The sequence below is a fragment of the Punica granatum genome, chromosome 7 (assembly GCF_007655135.1).
Source record: "Punica granatum isolate Tunisia-2019 chromosome 7, ASM765513v2, whole genome shotgun sequence".
In the NCBI taxonomy this organism is placed as follows: Eukaryota; Viridiplantae; Streptophyta; class Magnoliopsida; order Myrtales; family Lythraceae; genus Punica; species Punica granatum.
The window spans coordinates 21,448,373-21,461,062 of record NC_045133.1 but is presented as its reverse complement, the minus strand read 5'-3'; the positions used below and the strand labels follow the sequence as shown (position 1 = coordinate 21,461,062).

The following is a 12,690-nucleotide window of genomic DNA, read 5'->3' as shown; positions in this document are numbered from 1 at the left end:
TTTTTTCTTTTCAGTCAATCACAAATTACCACGTGGATAAACTTAATGGCGTTAGTGTCCACGTTAGCACCGGTTAACGGTCAGTCATAGAATGTAAAATTGCCTTGCGACCCTAACATATATGACATATTTGTTGTGCATGAAACTTATAGGACTAAAATTGTATGAACATCAAACTTATAGGAATTGCAGTATAATTCTCTTCATAGTAAATTTTTGCAGTATTATTAATAACTATATTGCATTGGATATGGAAGGGAACGTCTCGTTGCAATCGCTTGAAAATAATTATACTATACGGGTAAAGTAAATTATTTTAGAAAAGGAATGTTTGGTCCAGTAACATAAATTACCTACACGGAATTGAGCTCTTAAGTTCAATTTTTGTAGTGAGATTTAGTGACCCTTTATTTAACTTTCATTACTATTGTATCTTGTATTAGACTTATGAATCTACTCCATTATTATAAAAAAAAAATAAATTACTTTATATATTTTGAGTGAAAATTATTTTGTGACTGCAAAACAAATTAATGTAGCCATAGTTCGACATCAAATAAATTATATATTTATTCTAAGTAAATTACAAGTATTTAGATAAGCATAATTTATTTTTCATTTACAAAGGAGCTCATAGGCCTATAGAATAAAATGAAATGGAAAGCTAACAAAAGATGTACGAATAGTGTCATTAATGAGAATTAATCAAATCTAAAAAAAATTAGATTTTTCCCAAATAAACTCACTTCTATGGTAAATTATTTAGAATTCAAAATTATAAGAATCTGAAATAGATTAATTCAAAATTTAAGTAATTGCTTGCTTTGTGTCGATTATAAGGAAGGTCTATGAACCTATTACATTGAAATAAAAATTTTAAATATTTAATAGATGGGCACGGATAGTCTCATTAGCTATCGAACTTGGGATCTCTTGGTTATCAGACGAGAGAGGTACTACTGTGCTATACCCTCTCTTGATAATTGCTTACTTTATCTACCATAAGCTCTACGGATTCAGTTATAGTATTCGCATGCACGGAGAACTACAATTTTTCCCGATAAGACTATGAAGTGATCTTAATTTACTGATTGAACTAATATCTCGATTTTGCTTCGACTTACTTTGACTACGAAAATTTTCTATTGAATTTTCAAATCACTAAACTAAAAATAGCGTTCATCATGAGCTGAGACTTCAATTTGAGGTTAAATTAAATTCTCGAATTTATATAGACAGGTATATTGTGTCAGCATCTTCACTGACTCCCAGGCAGCCCTCCTGACTACCAATTTTGTGGGACGCCGTACATCCACGTATATATATTAAATTATATCTCTTCACCTCTATATTTTTTTATTTTTTTTTATATCTTTCAAAAAAGAAAAATTGATCCATCTTTGCTTCGATTTTTGAAACTCCCGCACGGGCTTATCTTTAACCGTTCTCTTCTCCTACACTCTTCTCTTACTCTCTCATATCTCATCTCATGCAGTTGCTGGCCCTGACACCTTCCCAATAGTAAATGACCATTATTATCCAATCCCAATCCCTACCAAAGCCAATTCACACTTTGCCTTCTTCCCCTCCCTCCCCAAAACCCCACGAGATTATCCATCTCGTGCTAGCTAGCTTACACGATCATCCATCGTTTGCGCATCTCGTTCACATGGCACGATACAACGAAGCGTTCACATCTATGGAGTAAGAACATATGTGAATCCGACACATATCTATGTTGCCGATCATTTTACAAAAAGAAATACTACGAGCTATTATATAATAGCTCTGCGCGGTTTTTTTACGGTTGTTAGATTTGAGTCCTGTTGGTTGTTGTGTGTGTGTGTGGGGGGGGGGGGGGGGGGGGGGAGGGCGGTGTGGGTGGTGTTGCGTGTTTTGGGAATGAGGATAATTGAACAAGATTAGAAGCCCTAATCTCCCGTACAAAGCTCAGCCGGGGTGGCCAAGTGTATAGAGGAGGAAAACCCCTCATGACACGACCAAAGTGTTCCTCATGCCAAGTATGCCAACCTCGTTCCCATCAAAAGACACGTTACATTTGTACCTATTCATTGCACCATCCCCAGCTGCTTTGCCTCCCTCCAAACATCAGCCCTTATCACAATATCTCTCTCTCTCTCTCTCTCTCTCTCTCTCTCTCTCTGCTGCTTCTTGCTCTTCCAACGCATAAATAGATAGCCACCCAATCCGTCCAAGCTCACGAGATCCATAGATCATCAAATATTTCACCATATCACATTGGTGTGGGGAGGAAAAGGAACCCAAAGCGTGAAGTTGTGATGATGATAAAGCCGGCGGTCGGTGCAATGGACCAGAACGTTAAGAGCAGGCAGCAGCAGCCGATGAAGAGATCACTGGGTCAGGCGAGCTCGAGGAAGGGGTGCATGAGGGGGAAGGGCGGCCCGGAGAACGCTTTGTGCACCTACAAGGGCGTCCGCCAGAGGACTTGGGGCAAGTGGGTGGCCGAGATACGCGAGCCCAACCGCGGCGCCCGCCTCTGGCTCGGCACCTTTGATACCTCGCACGAGGCTGCTGTCGCCTATGATGCCGCCGCCCGCAAGCTCTATGGGTCCGATGCCAAGCTCAACCTCCCCGAGCTCTATGCCAACAACAACTATGATAACGACGGTACCATCGGCGTCGGTATCAGTGCTAACAGCTGTGAATCGCAGTCTCTCCTTCAATATCGACCCATTGGCGGGTCCCAAATCGGCCTGATAGTCCACATGGCGGGTTCTAACATTGCGACAGAATACAACCCGGTGCCCTCATCCATCATAGGAGATCACAACTGCCAAATCAGTTCGACTTCAAGTTCAGGTCCAGCCACGAGCTCAGTGATGTTGCAGAATAATAGTCCGAGGCTCGCCAATGGGATCAAGGAGGAGTTCGATGGAATATTGGGGGACATGAGCATGAACCTGCCGGTGCTAGATGAGTCCATATGGGCCGAGGCGGCAATGTCCGTCGATTTCCCCCCGGTCATGGCCGATGTGATCTCCCCTTTTGAAGGCGGCAATTTCGTGGACGCGAATAATTGCATCAACAACAACACCAATAACAATAATAATAATATCGCCGGATGGGAGAATATGCATTCCCCATGGTGCATGTGAACAAGCTCCAAGGTCGACATGAACATATATGTTCATATATATGTATATACATATATATTCACTGATAGATATATATATAGCCATTGTATAATTTTAGAGATATCATATATGGTGAATACATACATATGTGTATTGTATGTATATATGGGGATAAAGTAAATGTTGAACACGTGCGCGAAAGCCATGTAGAAGACGCGCACATGGACTATGTTGTCGGACAGAGCCCCCATTAGTTGCGGCTCTCATCCTTCATTATATGTAATTAAAGCCGGTTGATTCGAAGTACAATTCAGTTGTCCTTAAGGATACACTGTTTTCAATCACCACCAATTGATTTTGGTCCGCTGATACTTGGCGATATAATTGGGGCTTCCTTATTACTCCTTCTTAGTTTGTAATTTTTGCTTTTGCAATGGGCTTTTGTCCCGTCTCTTAAAAAAAAAAGTGCTCTAATTAAGCTTAATTAATTAAGTACATAAAACAAACATAATAATTTCTTTGATCGTAGTGTGTATAGTGTAATTAATCATGTGATTTCTTGTAAAATTTGGGAATCTTCATGATGATGTCTGTCCCTCCTTTGTCCTCCTCGATCGGATATTCTGCCCCCGGAATCTTTCTTTTCTTCCCAGATACTCTGCAGAACTGCTGGCATAATCTAAGGTTTTTTTATTGAAAAAAAAAAGATAAGATAAGACTGACGAGATATTTCTATTTTTCATTTTTTCTTTTTGTATGCCTCATCGGTGAACTTGGTCGTGCTTGGAGGCTCGAAACATGTTCCCAACATTCTGGACCGATACGTACCTGGAGAGCTCATCTGGGCTCCAGCTCATATAAGGATGACAGAGAGTTGTTAATGAGTTCTTGCAAACAAGTGGAAATGGAGTGGCAGAGAAATAATCACGTGACATAAAATTTCAACGTTTTAATGAGAAAATTTAAATATTGTCCATCAATTTTTCATAAAATTACTAATTTTGTCTTCCTAATTCGGAAAATTTGTCTTCATGTCCACACTGTAAGGATCTCGTACTCCTTGATTCAAATCCTATCGTAAATATATTAAGATATGGATTACTTAGATACCCTCTATATATATTAATGAAATTTCAAAAGAACATGGATAATTGTCACCTTATTATCATTGCTATTATTATTGTTGTTGTTAGTGATGGAAAATAATTGATCATGAATTTGTTAAAAATTCTGATATTGTAAACCCGCCTCCAAACCATAATCACATGGGGAAATTCAAGGACCATGGTCCTAGAAGCAAAGGTAACGATTATTTGTGAAGATTACAATGGCATACTCCATATTTACCACAAAATCATATTTATGTAGTTCGAGCTCTAAAGGTCTGACCTCGGGCAAAATGTCGTTGTATTGCTTCCTTGTAGAGTTTGAACCCCGAGATATTGCTTTTTCTTAAAACGGTGTCACTCCTCTAAAGGATAATTGTGCTCGTTTAATGCCAAATTACAATCATGCCCTTGGCATCGCGATGCTCTCCGGTGCTTCCTCATGTCATTAACGAAATTTCAGGAAAATTAAAATTATGCAATTAACATATGCCCCCCACAGCGTGAAAGTCAAATTGGATTCTCATGCAAAGAGGAGTGTCAAACTCGTAGCAAATTCCGCAGATATTTAAGTTATGATCAATTAACATTTCATCCGTAGTTTCCTTGAAGGGTGAAGATCATAGGAGAAACATTCCGCTTCAGGACATACTAGGAATGTTCTACGGTGAGAGGTTCAGACTCTGGGTGAAGAGTGAAGACTACAGATGTTACTGAATGTTACTTGTAACGTCAGTATTCTGCACCACCATGATGCATGAGTTTGAACTATTTGAATTCAAACCGATTCCGAATTAAGTGATATGAGGGCTAGGAAAGACTTTTTTGATTTCGTCATGTGCTTTGTGCTCGAGTTCAACCAATTATGTTGCTTTTAGATAGCTTGACATAATTGTGAATACGAAAGTAAGAGAATGAAGCTAAGTACGGCTCTCTGAGAGATTAGAGATATTTAGCTTGATGGAATTTGAATGCTCTCCAAGGGATTAGAGGTACTTAGCTTGATGGAATTTGAATAAGTCTGGGGTACACGAGACACTAGTACGTTAGGGTTGATGTCTCTATGCTGACGAGTTTCCAGTGTAGAGCTCCTCGCCTCTATATGGCTCGGCCGTCACACAGCCCATAAACCGTATGAACGTGCCTCTAGTAGTGATTATGAGCACAAACAGGTTTAAGTCGGTCTCCCAAAGTGTGGGAGATGTTGGAAATTCGGGCTACCCAAATTAGATTCACCCATGTAGGACCCGACCTAATTCAGATATTTACCATAATATCTTAAATCTATTGAAATCTTAGGTGGTATTCAAGGAGATATTATGTGCGACCTATTAACTAGGTCTGTAATTATATAACGAATATAGTTGGATAAAAAAAAAAAAGGGATCATGACATACCATAAGTGGCTCCCAACAGAGTGTGAGGGTACGTGAGGTTCATGTGCTGTGAACAATGCCGGTCTTTGCTCGACCTTGTAGCAAAGATCCACTGTTGGGTTCCTGCTTGCTTATGTTTTATCTAATAGGTTAAGGTAAATCGATATGCGATAATTCAGATATGTCGTTATTTCGTGAATTACACTCTTCCTTTCTTCCATAATTGACTTAAACATCGGAGAGTGAAATCATAATTTCCTCTTGACTCTCCCTTCGTGCAGGTGATCGTGATACCATAACTCAATGTCATATTAGAATTTCCCTCTATTAGTTAGTTATATGGTTGCTTAAATAGTTGGAGTCCCTTCTACTGAAATTAAATTGGAAGAAGTTTCCTTCTCATCCATCAAATCGTTTACAAAAATACTCTATGGGTCTATTCATGATGAAGAAACAACTTCTTTATGTATTCATCACAAAAAAAAAAAAAACAGAACATATGTATGTTATTTAGCATCCTTCAACTCAGACTTATTAGTCGACAGGATAATTACTTTCTCTGGTAGAGTGTTTAATTTCAGAGTCCCTTTCAGTAAATTCGAAAATTAAGTTGGAGGGAGTTTTCTTCTGATCTGTCAAATCGTCAATAAAATACTCGATTGGTCTATTCATGATGAAGAAACAACTTCTCTATTTTCATCAAAAAGAAAAAATTCTATATTTTTGAAAAAAGAAAAATTCAGACTTGTTAGTCCAGACGAGAATTGTTTTTTCAAGTAGAGTGTTTAATTTCAGAATTATAATGGAAAATTGATTAGTCTACACCAAGACGTTCCATCCCTAATTTCCTTTCAAATAAAACAAATTTCTTATAGTGAAAATATGCCCTCAATCAATTTCTCTCTCCACCTCCCTAAAGCGATATATATGAAAGTCCTTCAACTCAGACTTCTTAAATAACGCAAAAATGGTTTTCTTGAGTAGAATTGTCTAATTTGGGAATAATAATGGGAAAAAAAGATCGAATCTCTTGAAAAAAGTATACGAACTTCTTTCAACTTGGACTTGTTAGTTAACACGAAATTAAATTGTTTCCTCGAGTAAATTGTCTAATTTTAGAGTAGTAAAGGGAAAACATGGCCCACTCAGCCTCTCCTTTCAGCTCCGGGAACGCACCATGTATAAGGGTCGGTCAACACCATAAGTATTTCTTCAATTATAATTGTTGTTTTACATATATTTTGGCCAACTTCACGTAGAATTGTTTAATATAGGAAAAATATTAGTTTTAATACTTAACTTTTAGATTTTTCTCGCTCTCTTCATAAATCTTTTTTTTTTTTGGGTTGAAATTTGTCCTCAATCTTTCCCAGAAATGTTGGTTATATTCATCCGGCCAATTTATTATACTTTTCGTAAAAAAAAAATTAACAAAGAAGATTTTTCAAGATAAAAAAACAAATTAAAAAAAAATCTATGAAATCGAAGAGAGAAGGGAGGAATGAGGGTGACATGGCCATGCCAGCTGGCACACCCGAATTCAAGGTCCCCCACGATCTCACGGGTTTGAGATGGTGGCCGCTGGAGAGGCCCACTGCCATCTCCTCCTCTTCCTCTCACTCTGTCGACTTTTTTTCAATAAATTCGAGGCAATGGAAGCCTTGCTTCAACCATTCTCACCCAGATAAGATAACCACTAAGGTCATCGCCAACTCTAGTTGGGGGTGGTGGTCACCAACAAGGCCCCCATGGGGCCGTACCGATGGCCACCATGGGCCTTGCTGGTGACCACTGCCCCTCCATTGAGGTTGTTGACGATCTCTCTAGGCAATGGTGGTTGTCGAGTCGCCCTCTCCCATTCCAGTCTGATCTCTCAAAGTTTTGCTTTCAAAACTTTTTTTTGAATAGTCTTTAAATTTTAAAAAATGGTTTTTGGACGGAAAATATAAGAAAATGAAGGAAAATTGACTGGAGGACTAAAAATGGCACCATTAGAGAAGATTGAGGACAAGTTTCAAATCAAATAAATGTTCAAAATGAAGATGGAAAATGGTTTAGAAGGTTGAGGGCTAAATATGATGTTTTTTTTTAGATGGCATTTGGGGCAGTGTTGATAATGTGATTACTACTAATTCACATCAGTCCGAGATAGATTTCTGCCAATTAAATTATTGGTTATCCACATTGCCGCATTTGATATCTCAATTAGCATTACTGAGAATCTTATTTTATTATACCTCCCAGGTGAAAATTCACATTCTCACCCCCTGATGATAATCTACATTACCATTCGATTGGGAATATGTTCGTGGAAATGTGAATTGTTATGAGCCAACCAAACATGAGAATCTCATGGATCAAGAGAATTTAAATCAATTTTCTTGAAAATCTATATAGATTCCCGCGTACGAAAGCCTGCTTAATTTAACGTGCATGGAGGTTGGGCAATACTGCGATTTTGGGCTAATGGAGTAAAAGTGGAGAGTGAGGCCCATTAGCAACCTATAGGCCTATGAATTTTGCCTGGATCCTCTCGACTTTTACTCGAGCCAATGGTTTGAAATTCAACTAACCTCTATGGAGTTTTAAGGCTTCTATACAAAAGGTGATCACTTTGGCATAGTGATCTAATGTCATTCTGTTTCCTTTTCTTTTTTCTTTTTTTTTCCCCTGGTAGCAAGTATGAATAATTCGACTTTGGTTATGACCCGTATAAAATTTTACTCGAAACCTCCCAAATCTTGCACTCAGGGTCCTACCGGTGAAAGTACTAGAGTTGTAAAGGGTGCTGATTGAAACCTAAGGTGTCATTATCAAAGTTGTCATTATGGTAATAACTAGTGGTGCGTGCCTCTTTAAATTAATAATGATCTTTGGATCCGTAAAGCAAACTCTATAGTCGTCCAATTTTAATATGTTCATAAAAATCTCCTGACATTGACAAGAGTATATTTAATTTGGCCTATGCCTTAGTCTTCTTGATTGTTGAGATATGTTATCCTACATGAAAAAATTGAGAAAGAAACCACAAGTTTATATGAGGTTTGGGTCCAGCAACCTATCAGCTTAAACTTTTATGTTACAAATAAACTCAAGTCTATGTAGGCCCAAATGAGAATTTTACATGATATCAGAGCGGGTTACGTTTCCGCGCGCTCATGTGGACTCATACCACGCCATATTCAGTTTCGAGGCAGCCAAGATTGCGCTTCATATTAATCAGACCCAAGAGTGGCCTGGTCCAGTTTCGAGGTAGCTAAATGTGCAACTCTAGTTAGGCTCGAGTGTGGAGCTCGAGGTTAGTTTGATATTTGTCCTCCCTTGCACGAGTACGGAAGATGATATCCGGCTCGTGGTCAGTTATTAAGGGCGGGTTTAAGGGCACGTGGCACATGATGGACCACACGTTACCACGTGAAGACGGGTGTTGAGATACGTTATCCCACATGAAAAAATTGAGAAAAAAACCACAAGTTTATATGAGACTTGAGTCCAGCAATCTATTAGATTAAGCTTTTGAGTTACAGATGAGCTCAAGTTTGTGTAGGTCCAAGTGGGAATTTTACACCGATCATTTCTAATGCTCATGTATTAAGTCCGTACTGCTAATCCAATGGAATAATCACACCAAACGATACGATGGTAACATCAGGCGCTACTAGCCGGCTGTATTAATTAGGCAAATCCGACAGGTACTGATGATTAAGCTTGGACGGGACGCGACGCGATCAACCGTATCGCTGTTAACCGTAACGGCATTTGACTCGATCGGTGTGTCCCATAGTCCAATAATTTTCATGCATGGAATGATGATGCTGAGCACTAAAGCTTCGGGATGGAGATGATCCCTTTTCTTTTCACGTTAATCAATTCCATGATTGGCATACAAATCAAACGGGATATATCAGCCCATTAGTGGCAATCATCATCATTTCATTGATTCCCCCCCTCTTTCATGCCTTACTACTTCCATTTAAAAAAAAAAACTAAATATTACCAAAAACAAAAGTAGTGAAAAAAGGAAATTAAAAGAAGAACTCCATTGATTTTTCAACGGCATGCGAACATTTCAGCACTGTAACTGGGGAGTCAAATTGATTAATTACGCAATGGAAGAAGTCGTCGCCGGTCAAACATTTTCTGTCGACGGCGGGAGCAACGGCTGGTTGAGGGACGACTTGATGTGGAGCGATGTCCTGTTGTTACCCTGCTCCGGACCACCGGACTGGATCGCTGCGCTGGCGAACTTCTTCTCTTCGCTCTTCCCCCAGAGGACAAGGTAGAGTCCCGCAATGATCAGCACCGCTCCAATTATCCTGTGCGATCGGGTCCACCGTGATTGATCGGATTAGCCAACAAGGTCTTGACAAGAAAATGAAATTTATAATAAATTTTAACAAAGCCTACCCGCCCAAGTAGAATTCTTCTCCGAGAGCAATGGAGGCCATGATAGCAACGACGAGGGTCTGAACAGGCTGATAGACGGCCACGAAGACTGGGCCGCCTCTGTCGATGCACCAGATCTGCACGGCGAATGCTATCCCTGATGCCACCACTCCCTGCATATTCGATTCATTATCTTAATAGCTATATGCATGCTTTTTGACTTAATTATAATGATAACTATCGTAATATCATGAGTTATAATTTTATCATATGATTACTTATACTATAGGTAGAACGTTTTAGGACTTGGCATACTTTATAAGAGGATTTAAAATCAGTATTATTTTATTACGTCGGACCAAATCAAGATGGAAAGCTAAAACAAACGGGAAAAGCTTTGCAAGGAAAAAGGGGAAAGGGAAAGTGTGTTTGTTTGTTGCGTGCTTCTTTTCAAAATGATTTCATTTCTTTTCGTCTTTGCTTTCGCATTGGCAGCATTATTATAATTTCAACTCTTAGAAAAAATAAAAAAAGTTAAAATTTTTAGCTTGTAAAGGAGATTAAATGATGGTAAACAGAATTAATTAATCTTGATATTCGTTTGGTTAGTAATATTAGTGCATAACAAATACATCAGCATAGTGTAAATAAGCTCTTGTTAGGAATCAAGAAATTTCATATTCAATTTTTGCTATAATAAAATTATATGTGTCTTTTTATTTAAATATTTGCTTCCTTATATTAAGTTCATTGATTTTTTTTTTTATAAAAATGAAATAAAGAAGATTATACACAGTACAAGCAGTCGAAAGAAATACACTTACCGCGTAGAAGATGCTAAAGACTTCGGCCCCGGAGCGCACGAGCCAAGCTTGGAGGTCCCTCTCCACGAAGGCAGCTATGATGAGGAACTGGATCAGACCGAAGAAGCACGTGTACGAGGTAACCGAGAGCCGGGCCGGGTACTTCTTGAGGACTGGGGCTTGCAGCACGAGCCAGCCCGACCACGACAGGCAGTGCCCGATGAGGAACACGCACCCCAATGTCCAGTTCTTGCCCCTCGCATCCCCCAGGGACAAGGACTGCAGGGACGGAAAAAACGGGTTCAGGCTCAGGCTCGAGTGGAGCCCCATGACAGATTGGAGCGGCGGGGCTGGACTATAGATGGTTGGGCCCTTGTAGAGGGTAATGACCGAGGCACCTGCCACGCAGCACAATGTCCCGACCACCTTCGCGATTCCGTCCTTCCGGTTCAGCCGTACTTGCTCTATCCTGAAAACAAGAATGACCAGGACGAAGAGCCAATTTAGTCGTTGAGATGCTACCATGAGGTGCATCAGTCAGTAACAGTAACTAACGCATAATAAATTCTACGGCATGAATTGACACGACAAATAAAACCAATCACAGTCCAAACTAAGATGAATATCACTACGTCACGTTATCTACCTGTCTGAGATATCCAGACATTTTTGCCCGATCCGCAAAAAATTTCTTGTTATCCATGTTTCTAAAGTCCGAATTTATATATGTATATAAATTGGAAGGATAAAAGTGTTTTTGCCTTAGTATTGCTGCCATGAGGAAGGTGATGGCCGGGACGGAGTTCTGAATAGCAGAAGCGAAGGTGGGCGATGTATTGTCAAGACCCAGCAAGTAGAATCCTTGGTTTGCAGTAATTCTGCATGACAAAACAAATATTCAAATGAGCTATCATGCAGATTAATATATACGTACAGTTCGAAAATCATGTTAAGTTCATTATCTTTAGGAAAATCAACATGATGGTCGACATACCCGATAAGCGCGAGGAAGAAGAATTGGACGAGGAAGTTCAAAGTGATCGCAGGCCTCTCCTTCCTGGATGAAATAGTCGAATCACCATGAGCACGATCTTAGTCATTATAAACACGAAAAGAGGATACCAGAGAAAATAATCCATATAATGGCAAGTTATGTGGTGGGATGATGTACTTTTCGAGAAAGTAGGCGAAGGGAAGGAGCAGGAGGAAGGCGATGATGTTCCGGTAGACAATGAACACGATCTTGCTGATGCCCATGTTGAGGGCAGCCCTCGACACGACGTGGAACCCGGCGTAGCCGAACTGCAGGGCCAGCATGGCCATGTGCAGCTGCAGCCGTTCCGGCACCGAGCACCACATCCTCCTGCTCCCCTGGCCCGAACCCGAAGCCGAACTCGAATCCGCCATTTTTGAAATGGCTCTTAATTAAACACTGGCTAGTTAATCGTTACTTCAGGCTAGCTAGTTGTTGGTGAGGATCGACGAAGGAAAGTGAAGACGGGAGAAGTGATGATGGAGAGCCTAGGGATGGAAGGTGGGATATAAATATTGTAGCTGTGGCCCTGTGCTAGGGGAGTGGACTTCGGGTCCCATTAGAAGGATGTTGGGTCAATGTGTCATATGGGTCTTCAGATGTTTCGGGGTGTCCTTGATCACGATTCCCTCTTTGTTATAGAGATTTCTTGTCTAGATTTCATTCGTTCCAAGTAAAAAATAAAAAATTATAATTTAGGAGACACATTTAGTCATTACTGATTCATAGAGCGTTGTTCGATCGGCCACTACTTGAAAATTTCATAAGCCGCTCTCGACCAGAGAAAACAGATAACTCAAACATGCAGAACCAATTACTATATGTGTCCAGCTACTTCGTCGAACCCGCCACAAACTCCTGCGGCAAAAA

At 39.9% G+C, this 12,690-nt stretch overlaps 2 protein-coding genes across 2 annotated transcripts; one reads left to right on the top strand and one right to left on the bottom strand.

Moving 5' to 3' along the window:
• Positions 1-2,104: 2,104 nt before the first annotated feature.
• On the top strand, positions 2,105-3,460 carry LOC116213218 (dehydration-responsive element-binding protein 2D). The gene has a single exon (XM_031548076.1). It carries the CDS (start codon positions 2,301-2,303, stop codon positions 3,135-3,137), a length of 837 nt encoding a protein of 278 aa, XP_031403936.1. The 5' UTR covers positions 2,105-2,300; the 3' UTR covers positions 3,138-3,460.
• Positions 3,461-9,434: 5,974 nt separating this feature from the next.
• On the bottom strand, positions 9,435-12,308 carry LOC116212666 (protein WALLS ARE THIN 1-like). Its single transcript, XM_031547306.1, has 6 exons — positions 11,959-12,308; positions 11,782-11,844; positions 11,549-11,665; positions 10,809-11,256; positions 10,006-10,157; positions 9,435-9,914 (listed from the first exon to the last, which is right to left on the bottom strand). Exons 1-6 carry the CDS (start codon positions 12,192-12,194, stop codon positions 9,728-9,730), a joined length of 1,203 nt encoding a protein of 400 aa, XP_031403166.1. The 5' UTR covers positions 12,195-12,308; the 3' UTR covers positions 9,435-9,727.
• Between the last annotated feature and the right edge of the window lie 382 nt (positions 12,309-12,690).